This window comes from Ailuropoda melanoleuca, chromosome 4 (assembly GCF_002007445.2).
Source record: "Ailuropoda melanoleuca isolate Jingjing chromosome 4, ASM200744v2, whole genome shotgun sequence".
In the NCBI taxonomy this organism is placed as follows: domain Eukaryota; kingdom Metazoa; phylum Chordata; class Mammalia; order Carnivora; family Ursidae; genus Ailuropoda; species Ailuropoda melanoleuca.
The window spans coordinates 8,785,417-8,807,377 of NC_048221.1; the positions used below are offsets into that span (position 1 = coordinate 8,785,417).

Consider the following 21,961-nt stretch of genomic DNA (forward strand, 5'->3'; position numbering starts at 1 on the left):
TCCACACAGACAAAAAGATCAGTGGTTGCCAGGAGCAGATAGAGGAGGAATGGGGAGTGACTGGGTACAAGGTCTCCTTTTGGGGTGATGGAAATGTTCTGGAACTAGATAGAGGTGCTGGTTGCACAATGTCATGAATGCTAGATGCCACTGAATTGTTTACTTTAAAATGGTTCATTTATGTTATGTGAATTTCGCCTCAATAAAATAAAACAGCTGGAACTAGTGGGTTCCTGGAGAGGAAAGCAGAGTCCCTCTTGGGGACAGATCTCCTTGGTTTGGGAGGAGGCACTAAACAGGCCTGTGTGGCTCTACAGTGGGAGGCAAGAAGATAAGCCTCCGGAGAGAGGCGGGGCATTTGGCTGGAAGCCTTTGTCCCCTAGGAGCCTGTGGCCAGGAGGGACGATGGACTTTCCAGGGTGGCAAGGCCTGAATCTCAGTTTGGGTTTCTTAGTGTGGATATTGACGTCACCCTTGACACCCACACCTGCTTCAGGGTAGGGAACTTCGGGGAAAGGAAGGGGGTTGGGGAGAGAGGCCACTGGCTGCAGAAGGGAGGTGACCAGAAGAATGAGAGCCATGCAGAATCAGGGACATTTCATGGTGGTGATGGACTCCCTAATGTGTGAGGAGGAGGGCTCAAACTGTTTTACATAGATGTGAAGGGCAAGGAGGGCCCAGAAAGTGGGAGGGTCTAGGGACACCCAGGCCTCAGGCACTTGGGGACATGCAGGCCAGTGATCACATTCAGAACACAATCCCACTGTTACTCCCATCACACTCATGCAGAGATGGTACGTGAGGCAGAACATGATACACACACAATTAGCCAGAATGTTGATGTGGGAAAACGTGTTCCTGGTGGGCAGGGAGGGGTCCGGCCTGGGAACCAGGCCTGGATCCCAATACTGATCCCTGCTCTGCACTTGGCCTACTGTAACCTTGAGCAAGATCATTCTGCATTCTGGGCCTTACTTTCCCCACCTGGGAAAAGGCCATGCCATGCTAGACATGTGCCTTTTAGATACAGAGATGGTCAAGCACAGTGCACCCAGATTCAAATGTACATCACACAAATGCTCATCAAAGTGACCTAGGTGAGCCTAGCCACTCACTCAGACATCTACTCGTATCACACTCACAGTCCTGTCCAAGTGCACATACACCAAATCACACTGACACATGGAGGTACACAACCACACAGACATACATACAAATATCCAGTCATGTTGTCACAAAAATAATAGCCACACCTAGAGAGAAAACCACCACAACACAGAACCATTCTTACAGACACACGATCGCACGGAATACCATTACACAAACTTACAACTACACAGACGAGATCACAAAGACGTTCCCGCACACAGCCACAACCACAGTTACAGTGGCACGTAACCACCCACACAGTCAACCGCCCGACAACGTCGTTGGCACACCCACAAACAGATACATAGTCCGGCACAATCACACACGTAGGTGCAAGAAGCACAGCGCACGGAAATCACTTCAAGTCACGCACACCGTCGCTCATGGCGACACGTGCTTCCTGGGACAGACTGACAGGTTGGGCCGAGATCGCCCGCTGAAGCCCGCCTCTCCCCCTACTCCCCACAGCACCCATTAGAGGAGACATCAAGGTCTGCCCTCCTGTCTTCCAGGATTCATTTTTTCTTGTGCCTCAGTTTCCTCATTTAACTCCAGAATTCCTCCGCACACGGCCCCTGCAACCGACCAATCAAGAGTGGGCCGAGCCCCCTCCTAGGGCCAATCAGAACGGGAACACAGCGGCCAATTGGCTTGGCGCACTCACCTTCCACCCCTTTCCTGTTCTGCTTCTTAAAGTCGCTAACACGCCTTGGCCTGGGCCCTCACGTCTCCGCGGGCAAGGCTGCCGTAGCCCTTTTAAAAGGAGGAGCCGTGGAGGAGCCGCGTCCTAGCACACACCAATAAGAAGCCCCATTCGGCATCCGCCCCTCCCACCCCCTCCGGAGGTCAAAAGATTTTGCCAGTCTTACGGTGGACTGTACGGTCGGGAGGCGCCAGGTAAAGGCCGACGAGAGGTGCGAGAGGGACGAGAGGGGCGAGAGGGGCGAGTGGCGCCAGGGGCCGGGCCTGCTGGTGGGAGCCACTCGGCTCTGACGCCTCTGCTGCTCCAGGTTGGTCGTGGTTGCTCCTCTTGACCTCCTGCTGCCCAAATGGCCCTGAGAAGGGTCTCCGAGCGGCTGCTGAGCCGTGGACCAGGCCTGAACTTCCTACGAGGGTGGGGCTCGGCGGCGGCGCAGACTGGTCAGTGTCGGGTCGGGGGCAGGGTCGGGAGGGTGGAACTGGAGGCTTGGGGACTTTTCCGGAGTGACTTTTCCGTCCTGTGTTTGCAGAAAAGGGCGGGAAGACACAGAACCGAGCGACTAAGTGTAAGGACCCCTCCTTGAGCCGGGCGTCTGCGGCCCTTGTCCAATTGTCCGCCCAGGGTGGGCTCTGTTCCAGAATCCGAGGGCCGCCCTGGAGGGAAGGCAGGGCGTGGCCAGGGCCAGAGGCAGTGAGTTTCCGGGAGAAATGCTGTCTTGCCAGTGCTCTTTACTGCCCCAATCCACCAGGAACCAGTTGGGAGTGGAGGAGTGGGGTTGAGGATTGCAGAAGAGGAGGGTGAGGTGATCGGGTGGCCTAGGCCGAGTCAAGCCCCCGCCCACTCTCTGCTCCCTGTCCCAGCCTCGCGTCCTGAATTTGACTGGAGGGACCCGCTGGTGCTGGAGGAGCAGCTGACAGCGGATGAGATCCTCATCAGGGACACCTTCCGCACCTATTGCCAGGAGCGCCTCATGCCCCGAATCCTGCTGGCCAATCGCAACGAAGGTGCTCAGGTGGGCGGGTGGGCAGCCTCCACTATGCACACCTGCTCTGCCTGCTTTAGCTTGACCCCCTCCGCCCCTGGGATGGGGACTCCAGTGGGCTAGGGCTGGGCCTGAGTTTGGGCATCCGTCTTTTGCAGTTTTTCACCGGGAGATCATCTCAGAGATGGGGGAACTTGGTGTGCTGGGCCCCACCATCAAAGGTAGGGACAGATTCATCTGCACACTCTGCAGCCCCCACTGTGTCCTGGAAAGCCCCTTCTTATCCCTGAGCCTGAGTTTCCCAGTCTGTAAATTGAGGCTGTTATCCCTCCATCTGAGGATTGAGGGAAAATGAATAAACCTTCAAACTAGGGCCAGCTTGGTGCCCCCTCCTTGGCGCCCCTATGTAGCTCTGTCTCTTGGGTCCCAGGAATCCCAGCTGGGCAGGACTTTGCTCCCATTGCCCTATCTTCCCTCCCCCCAACCAGGGTATGGCTGTGCTGGAGTCTCATCTGTGGCCTATGGGCTCCTAGCCCGAGAGCTGGAGCGGGTGGATAGTGGCTACAGGTCAGCAATGAGTGTCCAGTCTTCCCTTGTCATGCACCCCATCTACACCTATGGCAGCAAGGAGCAGCAGCAGAAGTACCTGCCCCGGCTGGGTGAGCAGTTGCCTGCGGAGCCTATGGAAGGAAGACCATCTCAGTGGTCTGGAACTTAGGAATGGGACTGTCCCCAGAGCCTGCCTTCTGTCCCTACCTCAGGGATGGCCCCAATGGCCACCCAGATCCCCTGCCAGACCGTGGGCCTCACCCGTACATCTGATTCTGACTGTCCCCTCCTAGGTCTCTCTTGACTCTGCCCACTTATACCACCTTCATCTCCCTCCTGATTTTCTGTGTTCCTCCATCCCAGCCCAGAGTTTAAAGTCTTAATTTCCTGACTGGGTCCACAAGGCCCGTCATGAGGAGGCAGGCCTCTGCTGACTGTTCCACCTCATCTCTGGCCATTCTCTTGACTGCTTCTCCTCAGCCAGACTCAGCTGCTTGGAATTCTCCAAATGTACCACTGTGCTTTGCACATCTGTGCCCTCGCTTGGGACCACTCTTCTCCACGCTTCCTCCTCCTGCTTAACTCCTTTTCACTGCCTTCAAGACAGATTCTCTCTTTCCTGACTCCTGTGAGGCCCCTCCCCATCATGGCATTGTTACTGTGGCCTGGGGAGGGGGGCTGTCCCCACACACCCACACCACCTGAGAGTGCCATGGGGGCAGAGTTGGGTCTGCCTTTGGCCTGGCTTGATGGGGAGGCTGACAGTTTTCATTTAAGGAGTTGAGTGGGGACAGGCAGACTTGTGACCGTGTCTTGTGCCTGCAGCCAAGGGGGAGCTCCTGGGCTGCTTTGGGCTTACAGAGCCCAACCATGGGAGTGACCCTGGCAGCATGGAGACCAGAGCCCGCCACAACCCATCCAACAGGAGCTACACCCTCAATGGGACCAAGACCTGGTAAGGGGCCTGAGTGTCTCAGATAGGTGGGCAGGGGCAGGAGGGAGGCGACCAGACCCTCACTGCCTGTCCCTGCCCCAGGATCACCAATTCACCCGTGGCCGACCTGTTTGTAGTATGGGCTCGGTGTGAAGACAGCTGCATTCGGGGCTTCCTGCTGGAGAAGGGGATGCGGGGCCTCTCAGCCCCCAAGATTGAGGGCAAGTTCTCCCTGCGGGCCTCGTCCACAGGCATGATTGTCATGGACAGCGTGGAGGTGCCGGAGGAGAACGTGCTGCCTGATGTATCTGGTCTGGCGGTGAGCAGCGGCCACCTTGGGAACTGGTATCAAGTCACATGCTGGTTCACCTTCCTTGGGCAGGCCCCATGTTGGGGACCCAGCTGGGGACCAGACACAGTCCCTGTGCTTGTGGAGCCCACATACGAGTGATTCTGAGAGCTTCTGCCTGGCTCACTGATGTTTGGAAATTGCCTCTTTGGGGTGACCATTTTGTTTATACTGGCCCTGCCGAGGACACATACGGGCCTGAACCAGTTTAATCCTTTGATACATGTGCATCTTTTTTGTCTCCTTACGTCATCCCCCAGACCTGAGCATCCAGCCCAGGTCCTGGGCCGGGTGGAACTGTGTGTGCATGAGCTTTGGTGCCAGGACCGTGTGTGACTGAGATGGCTGCCCTGAATCCTTCTGTTTATAGTGACTGCACATCTGGGGAGGGGGCTCCCCCCTATGTAAGTTAGTTCTGCACGGGGCCTCTCAGCTCCTGGGTGGGGCTGAGACATCTCTCTCAACCCTACAGGGGCCCTTCGGCTGCCTGAACAATGCCCGGTTTGGCATCGCCTGGGGCGTGCTTGGAGCCGCTGAATTCTGTTTGCACACGGCCCGGCAGTACACCCTGGATAGGTGTGTGGGGCTGCCCTGAGATCTGGGGGTGTGGGGGGGCATGGGCTCCATCCCCTACCCTACCAGTGATACCTCATCCCCTGCCTGCCAAACTTAAATCCCCCACTTGGTGAAATGACCTGGGAAGTCCTGAGTAGTGAGGGGCTGACTGCTCAGTGACATTGGTGACACTGAGCGCTGACAGGGCCAGGGTGAACTCAGTGAGGGCCAAGGCAGCCTGGGAAGGCTTCCTGGAGTGCGGAGTGAACATGTCCACACATACCCTGAACTTGCTCGCTTAGGATCCAGTTTGGCGCCCCATTGGCCAGGAACCAGCTGATTCAGAAGAAGCTGGCGGACATGCTCACTGAGATCACGCTGGGCCTTCACACCTGCCTGCAGCTTGGCCGCTTGAAGGATCAAGACAAGTAGGGGCTGTGTGTTGGGGCAGCAGGGGGTAGGCAGCAAGGGTGGGGGGAACCCTGTGCACCTCTTGGATGTGGTGGTGGCTGGCCCTGGGGAGAAAGGTCTTTTGTGCCTGGTGGCCCCTGGGGGCCTGTCCCTTCTTTTCCTCTTGACCTTGATGGGACAGGACTGCCTGCTTATCCCTCACTGGGAGCTCAGTGTCTGTTGCTGTGACTGTAACTTGGGGAATCTTCTCCCCTGGCTGGGTTTGCCCAGGGCTTAGGGATGCCTGGGGTCAGTTCTTTGTGATCCCATACTTGTGACATGTCTGTGCCACTCATAGGGCCACTCCGGAAATGGTCTCCCTGCTGAAGAGGAATAACTGTGGGAAGGCCCTGGATATCGCCCGCCAGGCCCGAGACATACTGGGGGGGAATGGGATTTCTGATGAGTACCATGTGATCCGGCATGCCATGAACCTGGAGGCTGTGAACACCTATGAAGGTAGGGGCTGGGTCTTGGGGTGGGGAAGAGTGTCACAGTGGCCTCACAGTCTAGAGAAGAAGGGTGGAGACAGCAGACCTGAGTCCTGCTCTCAGCTGTCATCACTTGCAGTGTGACCTGGGACAAGTCCCACCCGTGTTCTTCGTCTGGAGTGGCTCACACGGACTGTGGAAGTGAAATGCTCTCAGCCCTTTCCCCCGTGGTGCTCAGGAGGAGCTCAGATTGCTTTATAACCTCCTCGGGCGTCCCCAGAGTGGGGCACAATGCCTAGTGAGCTGGTGGATGCCAGGGAGCAAAAGTACAGCTACACACAGGAATTACCACTCCATTTTATGTTAAGAGGAAAAAGATAAATCATTGTCAGGCTGTGCTGTCTGCACCTGGTGACTGCTTGTAACTTGCATGGGGCCCAGCACCCCTTTCCTCGTGGGAAGACAGACATGGAAAGAGATCATTAAAAATTAAAACCAAACAAAAAGTACAGTCTCGTGTGAGCCAGGCAGAAATAGGAAGTGATGTAAAGGGGTACAAGTGCCCATTTTGGGGAGAATGTGGGACCACGTTAGGCCTGAAAGGAAGTGTAGCTCCCTGGGCAGAGACAGTGAAATAGCTTCTGTGTGCTATTCTGGATGGGACATTCCAGAAACAGCAAGAGGGAGGGCTGGAGTTAGGGGGATCCTACCGGCATGGGAATGTTCCTGAGGCCAAGCAGAGGGAGGCCTTCAGGGAGTTTCATGCAGGAGAGGGATGGGGTCAGATTTGCACTTTGGGTAGTAACTATAATCACTTCACTCCCTAAAAGGGAGGCAGTAATCTCTTCCACCCTGTGAAGTTGAGGAAGAGCAAAGGAGAGCACTGAGGGCTGTAAAATGTAACCCAGACTTGAGAGCGTAAGAAAGGGCCTGACATATCTCCACAGAGCTCATCAGCTTTCTCAGTGTCGTTGGAAAGAAGCATAAATGGGTTGAAAATCAAACGTTTAACCAACTGTGCAGGGCTGGGTGGGGTGCATCTGCCAAGTGTGGGGAGCACCAGAGCCAGGCCCGTGGCCAGGGCTGGACTTGAAGTTTTGGGTCTAGCACAAGGACTCTAGGGGTTTTTTTGTTTTTTTTGTTTTTTTGCCAAGATGCATTACAGAACTGTGAAAAACAATATTCTCAGCATGGCCCACATGGTGGCCTCTGAGCCTTCTCTTGGTGGCTGTCACTAAGAGGGGACTCTCCCGGTGGCTCTCAGCATTCGCCATCTCTGTAGGCCTGTTCTTCTTCAGAAGTAGTAGCCTAGGGGGAGGAGGCACATGAAGACTGACTTTAAAGGGAAGTCGTGAGCTGTTCAGACTCCAAACTGACTCTCTATTTATCTTGTCCAGGCACTCATGACATTCATGCTCTGATCCTTGGAAGGGCAATCACAGGGATCCAGGCGTTCACGGCCAGCAAGTGAACATACTTCACCCGGGAGCCCAGATGGTCTCAAGCTCCTTCCCAGGGAAATGCTGTGCTCTGAGCTTACTCAGGGAGGTGGCAGATGGAGCCAATTTTTATAGTGGGAAGTGAGAGACACTGATTCTTAATTATCAAAATTTTCCCTTTGAAGTCATTCAAATGTGTTCCTTAAAAAGAAGATGGGACTCTCTGTACCAAGTTTCTCAACCCACTTTTAACCGTGGACAGGAATGGATTCCACTTGTCTTGGAACAGAAGCTTCTCTTGACAGTGGAGCAGGCAGAGGGAAGGAGAGTGACATGGAAGCAACCTCTGGTGTCTGACTGAGCAAATCCCCCACACACCAAAAGTTCACTGTGTGCCCTCTGACCCTCCCGTCTTGAGGGTAAGTGCCTTATGCTGGACGTTGATGCAGAATGAGAGCAAAAGAGAGAATAAAGTCTGCATAGACTCTAACCCCTAGCTGGGTGTTGGGCCACATTTAATTGTAACCACCCAAGAAGTCATTTCAGTCACAGGAAAATGTGGGGACTGTGAGGTGATTGGATGTGTGGCGGGGATTTCCCCCTCAAGTGGTCTGGCCTGTGTCAGAGTCTTGGGCTCTGCTGTAATAACCCTGGTTGGACTGACCAGGGCTCAAGGCTGTAGACAGAGGGACCTCTGTCCTTTCTGTCACCACAGAGCTGAGCACACAGTGGTGGGAAATAACAACCGTCTAGCTTCTCAGCTCAGACACACCACCTCAGAGGGAGCCTGGGGCCACAGGTGAGATGGCAAGAGCATCAAGGGGTTTGCAGTGATAGTGGCCCCTGTGGGGTTTAGGGCTGGGCACGGTGCTAACATCCTTGGTTTGTGTTGACATTAACTTTCATCTTAGCCTTCCTCAGGTGGCGCCCACATGCATGCGTTTAGTCATACCTCAGGCTGGATGCACAGGTCTTTGTACACTGTCTCCACAGTGTGGCACACTTGTTTGAGCTCTGTTTCCAAATGGCTGATCTTCGCCATTTTCTGGGTGAACTCTTGGAGTTTGTCCTGAATGATCTTGTTATGATGATTATAAATCTGATACATCCTCTCCTCTAGCTTCTCTGTCAGGTCTGAAACCTTTTAGAGAATAAAGCATGTTTTTAGAATATCAAACAAGAGGCCTCACAAGACATTTGTTTTAAGTGGCTCACGAAGGTGTCTGCCATTTATCTTATAAAATGGTAAAAACAATTCCAATGACTGAAAATGAAATTGCCTATATATTGAATTTTTTTTTTAAAAGGAAGATGCAAAATTATGTATATGGACAGGTTAGGAAGAAAATATGCAGTGGAAACTGGAAGAAAACATGTGACAAAGTAGCCTCTGGGTAGTGAGATCATAGGCACTTAGCACCGTGCCTATTTTTTCTGCTATGTTATACTCTCTACTTTCTGCGTTTTCTCTGATGTACCAGGGTGTGTACTGGTGGGGATGGGAGGAGGGAGAAAGGAAAAAAGTCAGCCTGTCATTGAGAGATGCATGACATGTGTCCCATATGTGACCAACAAGCTGTTCCACTCAAACAATTCATTATGCATTCTGAAGAAGCATCCGGGACAATCATTAATGTTGGACCTGAACATAAGATCAGGTTTTGTAAGACACCTAAGGCCCAGCCATGTCAAGGGAACCCTACCCTCCCATCACAAACCATTCCACTTTCTTTTCTTTCTTTTTTTTTTTTTTTTAAGGTTTTTAAGTAATCTCTACACCGCCATGTGAGGCTCAAACTCAGAACACTGAGATCAAGAGTTGCCTGCTGTACTGGCTGAGCCAGCCAGGCACCCCAGAAACCATTCAGCTTCTGGAGGACAAAGGGGTGTGACAATGCAGGCTTTGCCTCAGCCCCTACTCCCATGGCCATTAGCCCTGGCATGAAATAAGAGGGGTGGGCTGCAGGTGCAGATGGACCTTTGTTCCTCATCCTGGCTCTTTAATTTGGGCAAATTATTTCCAAACCTTACTTTACCATCTATAAAACAGGTCTAATCTCTTGGCCAGGACTGTTGTAAGGGGGAAATGAGGTACTATTTGCAGCTTGCTTAGCATCAGGCCTAGAACCTAAAAGACATTCAGCAGCAGCTCATTCCCTCCCCTTCCACCCTTTACAGAAGGACTCCTTCCCCCTGCCCACTGGGGCTCTGCAATGTGTGGGAGAATCTGTCACCTTGATCTTAAGGCTGTCCCTGAAGTTGGTCATGAGTGCGTGGTCCTTCTGTCTGCTCTCGTTGATGTTTTCAATCAGCTCCTGGGCTCTCTTCTTCAGGATGTCGATGCTTGAGTCCAGAGAGGAAAAGTAGGATCCTAACTTCCCTTCTAGCATCATCAGCTGGCGGTTGGCACTGGAGGTGGCGATAGAGGGGCTAGAAACCTGACTTCTGAAAGCACAGGAAACTGAGGTCAACACCAAACTCTCCCAAGAGTGCTGATCTGAATTAGCTCCATGGTGGGAGGGGAACCAGTGTTGTGTGTCTCCTGTGGGTGACACTTGTTTATTTCATTCACACACTGCCCTAAGGAGGCAGGGACAGCATCTCCATTTTATAACTGAGGAAACAGACCCAGAGGTGCAAACAAAACCCACCTAAAGTTCCAGAACAGTGGGATCTGCTGAACTCCAAAGCCCATTATTACTTTATTACACCAACTTGCTGGTTTGAAATGAGTGTCAGTTATACTATTTATAGTATATCAACAACTATAGATTGGGGCAAAGACTGTAAACATCTAGAAGGATTCCGCATATAGATTGCTTGTCAAGACCTATGACTTTTCACTTTGGTTTGAAAACACAGAAGTGGAGGGGTACCTGTTTGGCTCAGTTGGTAGAACATGCGACTCTTGATCTTGGGGTCTTGAGTTCAAGCCCCACGTTAGGTGTACAGCCTACTTTAAATAAATAAAATATTTAAAAACGAAGTGAAAATTGTAATGTGTTATGAATGAAGTTTATGCAAAAAAATGTTGCAATCTGATTAGCAGACTCCTTGGTGTTTTAAATTAAGATAAAATGCTTAAGGTACATTTCCTTCCTTCCTTCTTTTTTTTTTTTGTTCTGTATCTCTGCTTTATCTCATCTGTAAGCACTTGCCATCTATCAGGCACCGTGCTAAGCTGCACACCTTGTCTTGCTGCATCCACTTGACCATACTTTGGGGTTGGTCCACTCATCATCTTTACCTACCTCATAGCTGAGGACAGAAAGTCGGTATGTCACTCTCCCAGGGTCAGTGTGTGGTAGAGCTGGGTGTGGCACCCAGCTGGACTGACTCCACAGCCCATGTCCTGCTGCCCCTGGGTCCTCAGTTTCTTTGCCGTCTGAGGTCCTTCCAGCTCTTCATGGCTGAGACTCAGAGGTACCAACAGAGCAGTTCCTGAATACAACAGTTCACAAGCAGCCATAAAGTTGGCCAAGACCACAAGCCAGGCACCGATTACTTAGAAAATTACACCTTGATTTTTGGATGCTTTCTCCATAAAACTATTTTTTCTTGGTGGTTTCCTGACTGCCTAAGCTCTTCCTTTTGGCTCAGGATACAAACACAGTAAAATCCCTGAGCACAAGAGCCTGGGTGGCCAGAGCTCTCACCTGCATGAAAGTTCTCAGGCCCAAGACTTCAGCTGTGCCCTGGTCCTTGAACACTCCTTGACAGATCGCTTCTTGCCTCTGTGGCTTTGTGCTTGCTCTCTGACTTGTGAGACCTAGCCCACACCAGTGCTTCCTTTGAGAAGCTGTCCATGACCCTGTGCCTGTCTCCATCACTACATGTGCTTGTCACAGCTTACAGCCCTGTCTCCCCAGAAGGCTGTGTCCTGTTTATCTTCGAATTCCCAGCACTCACCACATAGTAAATCTTCCATTGTTTGTTGAATGAAGGACGCCTTCCATCTGATCTATTCCGCCCTCCTCTGGCCTCATACAAAGCATGCAAGTTCATCAGCCTCCAAGGCAAGACACATATATGTGGTCAGTGCATTTAGCAAGATGGGAAAGTGTGTCTCTGAGGCAGATAATCCATAGCAAAGACTTACATCAGCTAGAAAACAATAGATGAACTAAAGCCTTTCTAAGCATTCTTGTAAAAAGACATTGTACTGCAGGACAGAGGCTCACTAAGGAGTTTATGGCTCCTTAGCCTGCGATTACTCCTTTCCTACAGGGAAGTGGGGCAGAAGGAGATTAATTCAGACCTGGGACACACATTTTATTTTTTTCCTTTCTTTTTTTTTTATGATTTTATTTTTAAGTAATCTCTACACCTGACGTGGGGCTCGAACTCACCACCCAGAGACCAAGAGTCCCATGCTCTACTGACTGAGCCAGACCTCACCCCCCATCCCATACACTGACAGTTTAACATTCAGACTTTTATACCATTTGGATGCATGGGGAAAAAAAACAAAGTGGATGGTTCTTAAAAAGACAGCCATGCTTTGCATGATGATAATGGAATTGTGGGCATGGGTTTCAAGAAAACCCGGTGTTTGACTTCCTTGAGACTTAAAGCACTGACTGCCCTCCTGTTCAGCCTAAACTAGGGGCTCTTTTTTTTTTTTTTAAAGATTTTATTTATTTATTTGACAGAGAGAGACAGCCAGCGAGAGAGGGAACACAAGCAGGGGGAGTGGGAGAGGAAGAAGCAGGCTCCCAGCGGAGGAGCCTGCCATGGGGCTCGATCCCAGAATGCCAGGATCACGCCCTCAGCCGAAGGCAGACGCTTAACGACTGAGCCACCAAGGTGTCCCCTAAACCAGGGGCTCTATCACTACAGTCTTCATCTGGGGGCATCAGCCCCTCTTCCCTTCACCCCTGTGTCACACCCACACCAAAACCCCACCCTGGCTTTCTATAACCAAGTGTTGTATCTTCTCTCAAACGCAGGAACTTGAATGACACTGGAGGAAATAATGATCCTGTGAACAGGGTCACTGCAGAGTCTAGCTCTCTAGCCTCTGGGGGATCCTCAAGGTCACTGGGCATCCTGCCTGTGCTCTGGTCACCTCCCTCTGATTCCAAACCTTCATAAGTGTGTTCCTGACCGCACACTTGCCCCCACCTCACCCTGAGCAGACATAGAAACAATGCAGGCCAATAACTCCTTCCACTGCCCCCACCATAAATGGATCCACAACCACCCTTCGTCTTTCTAAACTCCCCATTTGGCAGGCAGGAGAAGGGTTCCATGCCTCTGTGGGGCTTCCAATCCCATTCCCCTCGTACCTCACCCTCTTCTTACACCTTTGACCTCTCCCTTGGGCTGGCCCATTCCACGACGTGTTATCCCCAGTTTTACGTTTTAAAACAGCACACATACACACCCCTCCCCTCAAACACCAGGTATCCCTCAGCCAGTCACCTCCCTCTTTCCTCCCCTTCACAGCCATGTAGCTGTTCTAGAAAGAGCTGCCGGCACTTTCTGAGCACATTTTCTCACCTCTCACCCTCTTCTCAGCACACTGGTTCCCAGTTCTCAAACGAAGCGTCTCTCCTGCCAAGGTCCCCAGTTGCATCTGGGAGATATTTCAGACCATAATTCCCTTGACCTACTGGCTGCAGCTGGTGCTACTGACCACCCTTCCCTGCCATTCCCAACCTGTGGTGTCCCCAGTCTCTGTTGCTGGCCTCACTCTCTTCTCTTCACACCATTGTTCACACCATCGTTCACACCCTTGCTCTGAAGCCAGGACCCCCAAACCTCCACCCTGCTGGCCTTTCCTGTTAACCCCCACCCACGACCTCACAATGTACAACCTGTCATTCCCCAAAGGCACCCTTGTAGCCAGAATGCCCTGGGAGTCCTTTATCCTGCCTATATCCTGCCTCTTCTAGAGTCTTCCCTGGCTGAGTTACGTGCACAGAGCACTTACAGTGTCAGTGCCTGCCCCTCAGCAGCACCCTTAGTCTCTGGGAGGACTGGGCCATGTGTCACTCATTTTCATGTCCATAATACCTATGCCTCATGATAGGAGTAATAAAGGGGCGTGGAATAAGTGAATGAATGACTAGCAAGGGCTTTCATTACCATCCACCTTCCACAACACCCAGGTTCATCCTCTGCTCATACCTATCTCCTGAGCTCCCAACAATGTATCTGACTACCTCCAGGCCCTCTCCACTTGGCTGTCCCAGAGGCATCTCAAACTCCAAATTTGCATACCAACATCGCCTTCCTCCCTCCCCTTCTGTGAATGACACCAAAAGCCACCTGGTTCCCATGCCAGAAACTTAAGTCAGCCTAGAGTCCAGCTTCTCTCTGTCTTCCACATCCTGCTGGAGAATCCTCCCTCCCACCCCCTTAATGTCTCCCAAACCTATCATCTCCTCTCTACCTAATCATTTGCAACTCCACATCTATCATTTCTCACCCGGTCTCTAGGGACATTCGAAACTGCAATCTGATGTCCTACCTGCCTGACAGCCTGAGAGCACCCACCTGCCATAGGAGCAAGTAAATTCCCTCACACAGCACACAAGGCCTTCCATGGCCCTGGCTGCCACCGTCCCTTTCCACCCTCCACTCCCAGCAATTTGGAACCTTCCACAACTTCACCAAACCCATCAACCTTTGCCTGAAATGACTTTCCCTTCCTGCAACTTCCTCATTCAGAGTTTCTGCTAGTGCACCCCCACAGCACCTCAGCTTACTTATCACAACACTGCCACGGTTTACATACATTGGTTCCTTCCAGGACGCCATGCATGCTCAGGATGGAGACGGCAATCTATGCATCCCAAAGGCAGCACGAATATTCACCGAATACCTAAAGGTATGAACTTCTTCCAGACGCATGTGTAACATTCCCACCCACAAACCTCCTTGCACCCACAGTTGCCTTGTCCCAACAGTGTAAGGATCTGAAATTAAAACCAATGATAAAAACAGGTGCTTCTTTTTTATGCAATTGCTCACAACCTGCTTGTGCTGCTAACAGTTCAAAGTCTCTCCTTTCTCAGGCTCCAGGGATGAGGCTGGAATCGTTTTCATGGCAGCTATGCAAATGGTGAAAAATCACTTGTATTCATCTCATTCAAATTTTGTTGTGGGACAAAGGCCTGCATCAGATGTCTGCAGAGAGCTTCTTGATTTTTTCCAACCTCTCCTTTGGGGATTTCTTTCTTTCCATTTCATTTTTCTTAATACTCAGCAGCTGCATATTCATCGGGATGCTAATGAATCATAGGCTTCCCTGGGCCTGCATTCACCAATTAACTTGAATAAACAAAATGCACGATGTCCTCTTCACTGGTTCCCCCCATTCCCAGGCCTGCTTCTGTTGCCCAACCCTGGATGGAGGCCAGCGAATGGAAGTAGGCCCAACAAAGCAGGCTGGGTGTGCATGGCCCCACGGAGGGGTTGGCCAGGGGGGATTTGGGGTGGGGGCTGTGAACACTTCACCACACTCATCTGTTGTGGTCTGTCCTTCTAAGGAGTCCCTAAATTGGCTGCGAGGATTAGGACCTAGTTTTCTTCTAGCAGGGTCCATGCTGGCAGGGGGCCTGGGAACGGTGAGGAAATGGGTCTAAGTGAAGAGACCATCTGTTCGCTCCAGGTAAAGCTGTGATTGGCAGGCGTATGAGCCAGAGCCGCTGCTGGTGGGGCCCTCCCTCCGTGGCCTCTAACAGATATACAAGTAAACAATCCGCCAGCCACTTATGACCACCGCAGGCGGCAGTCCCAGGAGGGGAGACAAGCTAATCAAACATTCAAGGAGGAACACAACAGAATCTCTGGTGCTTGTGCGAAATGAGGTTTTGCTGAAGTACAGCCAGGAAGGGGGAAGGTCTGAATCAAAGCTACTGAGCCCGCTCCTCACCCTCTGCTTTTCTTTCCCAAAATGTGTTCACATTTTAGTCATGTCACTGAGTGTCTGCTGCAGGACCTATTAATTGGCCCTTGCGCTGGTTCTAATCCATCTGTTTTTTCGGCCCAAATATTTAGTGGAACTCCTTGAAGAGTCTTTGATATGCAATTGTCTATGTCTCTTTGCCATTTTGATAGATCCAGGTCTAAACACCCTATTTGCAGGAGGAGGTTATCAAACAAACAACTGCAGTCATTTCCTTCTTTTCTCTGGTCTCCAATTGGTAATACGCAGCTAGAAACCACTCCACCTTGTAGCCTGCTTTAGAACTGAGGAATCTGGAGATAAGGGGAAGCTGGTTTTATACCCAGAGTCCTCAAGGCCCTGTCCTGAGCCTGGCCTTGTCTCACTCCTTCCACAGGTGAGCTCATTCACCCTGCAGCTGCCACTGCAGCAGTGACTCCCATGGTGCCATCTCCAGCCGCTTGTCCCACCCTGAGTTCCAGGTCAGCAAGTCCAACTGAATGCTGGATGTGTTCATGCTCATGTCCCCAGTCACCTCAAGCTCAATAAGGGCAAGATGGAACTCATGTTCTTGCCTCTGCCACAGAAACCATTACCTGCTGGAAACCAGGCCAAAGTGGGGAGAACGTAGTGTGCTAGTAAATATTTAGCAAGTGGCTCTCCGTGGCGGAGAAAAAAGGTGATTTGTAGTGTTTGCCAATTTCCATGGTGCAGACTCCCACTATAGCTAATTTCAAGCTACCAACATAAAATGGCTAAATGCTATATTGGGAAGAGATGTGTAGAAATGGCTCTTGCGAGCTGGGAGGAGCCGGCTCCAGTGCAACACAGCAGGGGTATCCATGTTGCCAATCACAATGCCTGACACACTGGCCTTTTCACTATTTGGTAGCACACTAGCCGGGAGAGATCCTCGGCTCATCCTCTTCCTCATGCCTCACTAAATGATGCCCCACCCCTGTAACAGTTTCTTTCCATCTGCCCCACTAGATCCTACCCCTACAGGAGCCTCCCTCCTGATCTCCCCATGTCCACTCATCCCCCTCCCACCCGTTCTCCACAAAGAAGCCAGTGTCTTTTAAAAACAGGAACCAGAACATGGCACATCTCTGACACAGGGATTCCTCTCCTAGGTATCTACCCAAGAGAAATGAAAATGTATGTCCACACCAAAATTTGTACATGGATATTCACAGCAGCATTACTCACAAGAACCAAAAAGCAGAAACAACTCAAATGTCCATCAACCAATGAATGGACAAGTAAAACATATAGAATATCATCCAGCCATATAGAGAAATGGAGTTCTGATACATCTTACAACATGGATAAACCCTGAAGACATTATGCTTAGTAAAAGAAACCAGTCACAAAGGACCACATAAGTGTATGATTCTGCTTATATGAAATGTGCAGCAGAAGCAAATCCATACAGACAGAAAGTAGTGGTTACCAGGGGCTGGGAAAGATGCAGAAACTGGGGGATGATGGTTAGGAGTGCAAGGTTTCTTTTTGGGGCAATGAAAATGTTATAAAGTTGACTATGGTAATACCTGCACAGCTCTGTGAATGTACTAAGAATAGCTGAACTGTACGTTTTAGGTTGGTGAATTGTATAGTACGTGAATTATATCTCAAATATTACCAAAAGAGTCCTCCGAATAAAGTCCGTAGCTGACAAAAGGCCCTGTGACCTGGCCTCTGCCAAGCCGTCCAGTGCTCCTCTTGCACTCACAACTATACCCAGCCACACCAGCCTGCCTTCAGCTCCCTGAGCCACAGGGCCTTTGCATAAACTCTTCTAAGCCCCTCCTCCCACCCCATGGCCACTCAACACCCATTTTCCCTTACCTTTTGATTCAGCATTGCTTCTTCAAGGGCGCTGTCTCTGGCTCCCCATTCGGGGCTGGCTGCCCCCAGGGGAAACATTTTCCCAGCACCCCAATCTCTTCTGTGTCAGTACTTGTTCAGTATCTGCCTCTCAGTCAGATGGAAGCACCGGGATGGTATAAGTGCATCTGTCTGGTGGACTCAGGGTATCCCCCTGCTGCCAATCACAATGCTGATATGCTGACCTTATGCCTGTTTTGTGGGAACGCGAAGCTTATTCATACCTCAGAGACTTCTACTCTGCCTGGCATATCTGGACCCCCTGAGGCCTCCTGGCTGCTCCTTGTCATGTAACCTCTTTAGAGCTCTTCTCTAACTACTCTAAACTCCCTATCACTCTAGTTGCTCCTTACTCTGTTTTGTTTCTTCACAGCACTTGCCACCAGTTGAAATCACATTATTTTATTGTTATTATTATTGTCTATTTCTCTTTTTTTAAAGAAAATCAGCTTGGCAATAGACCCAGAATAGCCAACACAATGTTGAAGTAGAATAACAAAGTTGGTGGACGGATGCTCCTTGATCTCAAGACTTACGATAAAGCTGCAGTGATCCAGATAGTGTGGTACTGGTACAGGAACAGACAATAGATCAATGGAACAGAATAGAGAGCTCAGAAATAGACCCATGCATATATAGTCAACCGATCTTTGACAAAAGAGCAAAGAAAATTCAGTGGAGAAAGGAGTCTTTTCAACAAATGGAGCTGAAATAACTGGACAGCAGTGGGCAAAAAAATGAGACACAGAGCTCATACTTTCACACAAACTAACTCAAAATGTAGCCCAGACCTAAATGTCAAACACAAAGCTATCAAACTCCTGGAAGATATCATAGGAAAAAATCTAGAGGACTGTCTGAGATATAATATCAACAGAAAAATCGGTAAGTTGGACTTTATTAAAATTAAAAACTTCTGCTCTGCAAAAGACACTGTTAACAGAATGAAAATAAACCACAAACTGGGAGGAAATCTTTGTGAAACACACGCCTAATAAAGGACAAGTACCTAAAATATACAACGAACACTTAAAAACAATAAGGATACAAACAACCTGATTAAAGAAGGTGCAAAAAAACTCTGGACACCTCCCCAAAAAAGACATACGGATGATAAATAAGCATATGAAAAGATGTGTAACTTCATATCACTTCAGGAAACTGCAAATCAAAAGAACAATGAGATACTACTACACACTTATTAAATGGTTAAAATCCAAAACACTGACAACATCAAGTGCTGATGAGGATGTGAAGCCACAGGAACTCTCCTTCAGTGATGACAGGAATATAAAGTGGGACAACCACTTTGGAAGACAGTTTGGCAGTTTCTTATGAAACTAAATATATTCTTATCATATGATCAAACCATGGTGCTCCTTGGTTGTTTCAGTTCCAAAGGAACTGAAAACTTAAGTCCACACAAAGACCTGGCACATGTTTACAGCAGCTTTATTCAGAATTGCCAAAACCCGGAAGCAACCAAGATGTCCTCCAGTAGATGAATGGATAAACAAACTGTGGGACATCCAGACAATGGAATATTATTCAGCACTAAAAAGAAATGAGCTATCAAGCCATGAAAAGATATAGCGGAACCTTAAGTGCATACTGCTAAGTGACGGAAAGCTCCAAGAGATCAGAAATTCTGATTTGTTCACTGCTGCATGCTCAGCATCAGTGTCTGGCCAAAGCAGACTCTCAAGAAATATTTGGTGAATAAATAAATCTGCAAGACAAAAACTTTGTCATCCTTGAGGCTGCTCTTTCAACTCCAACAACTAATCCATTAGCAATTTCTGTCAGTTCTACCTTCTTAAATATATCCAGAATCCAGCTTATCATCATCTTTACCATGGGCCAAGTTGGAGTCATCTTACACCTAGATGATTCCAATTGTCTCCTCACTGGTTCCCAGCTTCTATTCCTGCCCTCGACAATCTATTCTCTACATGGAAGCCAGAGAGAGGCTTTTAATACCTTAGTCCAGAGGACTTCAAATTTCTATAAAGGGCCAGATAGCAAATCTTTTCAGCTTTGTAGGTTCTGTAGTCTCAGCTGCAAACACTTGACTCTGCAGAAGCAGCCATAGACAAGTGTGGCTACATTCCAATAAAACTTTATTAACAACAGTCCTTGCCATGTCGCTCTATTCCAGACCTTTCCATGGGTAATTAACACCCAATGTCCCATTACCTGTCTGACTGTATCTCTTACTGTCACCCTCGTTGGCTCCTCCGCACAGTCCTCCTCCCAGACTTTGCAGGTGCTGTTCCTGTCTAGAGCATAGTTCCGTCTGCCCTCATGGTTCACTTGTCACCTCCTCCACGAAGGCGTCCCTAACCCTCTGATCTAAACTGGCACTCTCTCCCTATTCCAACCCCCTCCCCCCGCCCCCCCATAGCATTAGCATCTCCTGACTACTATATATTCCCAAGTTCACAGTCTGTCTCCTCCTCTAGAGTGTCAGCTCACTGCTGTGTCCCCCATCTGCACATGGCAGATGCCCGACCAGTACGCGGAACAAATGCACCCAGAGCAGACACTGGCAGGGTCTCGTGGAAGAACCGGGTGAACGAGAAGGACCCAAGGGTCTGTGTGGACCCGTCGGGCAGGGTGCTTCCTCACCTAGCTGACCCCCGACCAGGTTCATCTTCGCGGCTCTCCTCGCCCTGCTGCCGCTCCTTGCTCTCCCCCAGCAGCTGTGGCTCCTGGTCCTTGCATTCTACGTGGGGCAGGTCCACCTGTGAGCACAGCCAGCGCTTGAGAGGCCAGAGGGGGAAAGGCGAGAAGGGTCAGATCCCCTCCTACCGCCCCTTCGACCCCGGGCACCTCGGTGTGCCGCTGCGTTAGGCCGGGGACCCCCAGGAGAGGCGCGTGGGGCGGGGACGGGCACCACGAGGTGGGCGACGTGTGGTGGGAAGGCCCTGCGCCGGGAGCGCTGGCGTACAGAGGCGGGGAGGCCTGGAGGGTCTGGGGTGAGGGCAGGGGGCCGGGAGGGGCGCTGGGCTCCTAACTGGTGTGTGCGTCGGCTCGAGTCCTCCGAGGAAGGAGAAAAAGAAGGTAAGAAAAGGGTGAGGCGCATGGATATCTGAGCCTTTCTCTACCCTGCTCCTGTCACACGCCATGCGTGGAGTCTGTCCTTCTGGCGCGGGCTGTCGGTGTGTCGGTCACACAGTCCCCTCCGTCAGTCAGGGCCTGGTCAGTCAGTCAGGATATCGGGACCCGGCCAGGCGAGGGGTGGCTCCGATGGCAAGAGACAAGCGGACGGATTCGGGTCCGCCAGGGAAGCCCAAGATCGCGGCTGTTCCCCGCCCATCCGCCCGTCCACCTGCCGCCCGCCGCGCGAAGAAAAACAAGCGCCGCTTACTCCCTGTCGCTCCATCCTGTCTTTTCCCGCCTCCTCCTTCGACCCCTCTGCGCACGCGCTGGCCCCGCCCCCCCAGTTCGCCCGCCTCAGGCGCACGTGCTGCATCACGTGTCCCTGGTTCCGCCTCTTTTTGAGAACGCGCGCGTCGCGGGGCAGAGTGGGCCGTTAACCGGCGGTTGTGCTGTCTGAGGCTGCGTGCGCAGCCGGCGTCGTCCGCGGGAGGGAGTGGTCTGTGTGCGTGTGTGTGCCTATGTGGGAGGACCCCGGGCCCTACATGGGTTGAGGGAATGGAGCAGTCTCTGCGTTAATTCTTAGATTTCAGTTCGTCTGCGCCGAGCCCCAAGAAGTCTTTGCAATAAAAAATCTTGACCGTTGCTGTTCTTTTTTTTTTTTTAAAGATTTTATTTATTTATATGACAGAGATAGAGACAGCCAGCGAGAAAGGGAACACAAGCAGGGGGAATGGGAGAGGAAGAAGCAGGCCCACAGCAGAGGAGCCCGATGTGGGGCTCAAACCCATAACGCCGGGATCACGCCCTGAGCCCAAGGCAGACGCCCAACCGCTGTGCCACCCAGGCGCCCCCGTTGCTGTTCTTGATCATGACCTTTACAGTTTGTGCAGTATCACCTTGAATCAGTTACCTGTGCTCTCTAAAACTGGAAGCTCCTTAAAAGCATGGTGACTCTGGCCTTTAGAGTTGGGCCCATATCCCTTAGTACTAATAATGTCTTAATACCAACAATAATTGGCACCCGAGGAGCCACAGACTGCGAGAAAATATTGCTAAACATGTATCTGAGAACTTACTGCCAGAATTTACAAGGAACTCTTAACAATTCAATAAGACAACCCAACTTAAAAATGGGCAAGAGATTTGAATAGGCATGTGCAAAAGTCCTGAGGTGGGAGCAAACTCAGTGTGCTTGAGGAGCAGCCAGACCTGGGAGGAAGGGAGAACAGGGATTGGGGGAGGCTGTGGGTGAAGGATCAATGTTGGGCAGGGGCTGGGTGGGGGCCACAGCAAGGGGTTGGGGTTTTGCTCCAATTCACTGGTAAGGAGGCAGAGCTGCTCTCTGGGACACCTGTCAGTGTCCATGTGGGAGAGGCAGCAGGAATCCTGTGCAGGGCTCTGTCACCCGTCACGCAATGACTAGGACACTGATGTTGATACCTACGTTTTGGAGAATGTGGTTTGAATCTGGTCTCTTACCAGCGAGACGGGCTGGGGGTGGGGCATAAAACTGCCAATCATTCTCAAAATCCATTTT

General features: G+C 50.9%; 2 protein-coding genes across 7 annotated transcripts; one reads left to right on the forward strand and one right to left on the reverse strand.

Annotated features, from left to right (window-relative positions):
• The first annotated feature begins 1,900 nt into the window (after window positions 1-1,900).
• GCDH (glutaryl-CoA dehydrogenase) lies at window positions 1,901-8,718 on the forward strand. 4 transcript variants are annotated; one of them, XM_002921008.4, is made up of 12 exons: window positions 1,901-2,046; window positions 2,160-2,289; window positions 2,379-2,414; window positions 2,710-2,853; window positions 2,990-3,052; window positions 3,320-3,490; window positions 4,206-4,335; window positions 4,417-4,633; window positions 5,136-5,239; window positions 5,521-5,646; window positions 5,967-6,127; window positions 7,497-8,718. In XM_002921008.4, exons 2-12 carry the CDS (start codon window positions 2,199-2,201, stop codon window positions 7,568-7,570), a joined length of 1,317 nt encoding a protein of 438 aa, XP_002921054.1. In that variant the 5' UTR covers window positions 1,901-2,046; window positions 2,160-2,198; the 3' UTR covers window positions 7,571-8,718. The 4 variants fall into 4 exon arrangements, with proteins under 4 accessions (XP_002921054.1, XP_034513746.1, XP_019657115.1 ...); XM_019801556.2 differs by having other exon boundaries at window positions 1,974-2,063; XM_034657855.1 differs by lacking the exon at window positions 2,379-2,414 and having other exon boundaries at window positions 1,973-2,063.
• Window positions 6,994-20,748, reverse strand: SYCE2 (synaptonemal complex central element protein 2). 3 transcript variants are annotated; one of them, XM_019801558.2, is made up of 5 exons: window positions 20,693-20,748; window positions 19,951-20,066; window positions 9,773-9,983; window positions 8,491-8,679; window positions 6,994-7,407 (listed from the first exon to the last, which is right to left on the reverse strand). In XM_019801558.2, exons 1-5 carry the CDS (start codon window positions 20,705-20,707, stop codon window positions 7,360-7,362), a joined length of 579 nt encoding a protein of 192 aa, XP_019657117.1. In that variant the 5' UTR covers window positions 20,708-20,748; the 3' UTR covers window positions 6,994-7,359. The 3 variants fall into 3 exon arrangements, with proteins under 3 accessions (XP_019657117.1, XP_011225520.2, XP_019657116.1); XM_011227218.3 differs by having other exon boundaries at window positions 19,951-20,084; window positions 20,693-20,730; XM_019801557.2 differs by lacking the exon at window positions 20,693-20,748 and adding an exon at window positions 20,430-20,602.
• Between the last annotated feature and the right edge of the window lie 1,213 nt (window positions 20,749-21,961).

Coding starts and splice junctions, on each gene's coding strand:
- GCDH (XM_002921008.4), top strand. CDS start 2,199: ATGGCCCTGAGAAGGGTCTCCGAGCGGCTGCTGAGCCGTGGACCAGGC. Junction 2,415..2,709: donor ACAGAACCGAGCGACTAAGT/GTAAGGACCCCT, acceptor TCCCTGTCCCAG/CCTCGCGTCCTGAATTTGAC. Junction 3,491..4,205: donor GAAGTACCTGCCCCGGCTGG/GTGAGCAGTTGC, acceptor TTGTGCCTGCAG/CCAAGGGGGAGCTCCTGGGC.
- SYCE2 (XM_011227218.3), bottom strand. Junction 9,984..19,950: donor CCTGGTCGGGGGTCAGCTAG/GTGAGGAAGCAC, acceptor CTGTGCTTTCAG/AAGTCAGGTTTCTAGCCCCT. Junction 8,680..9,772: donor GGGACAGCCTTAAGATCAAG/GTGACAGATTCT, acceptor ATTCTCTAAAAG/GTTTCAGACCTGACAGAGAA.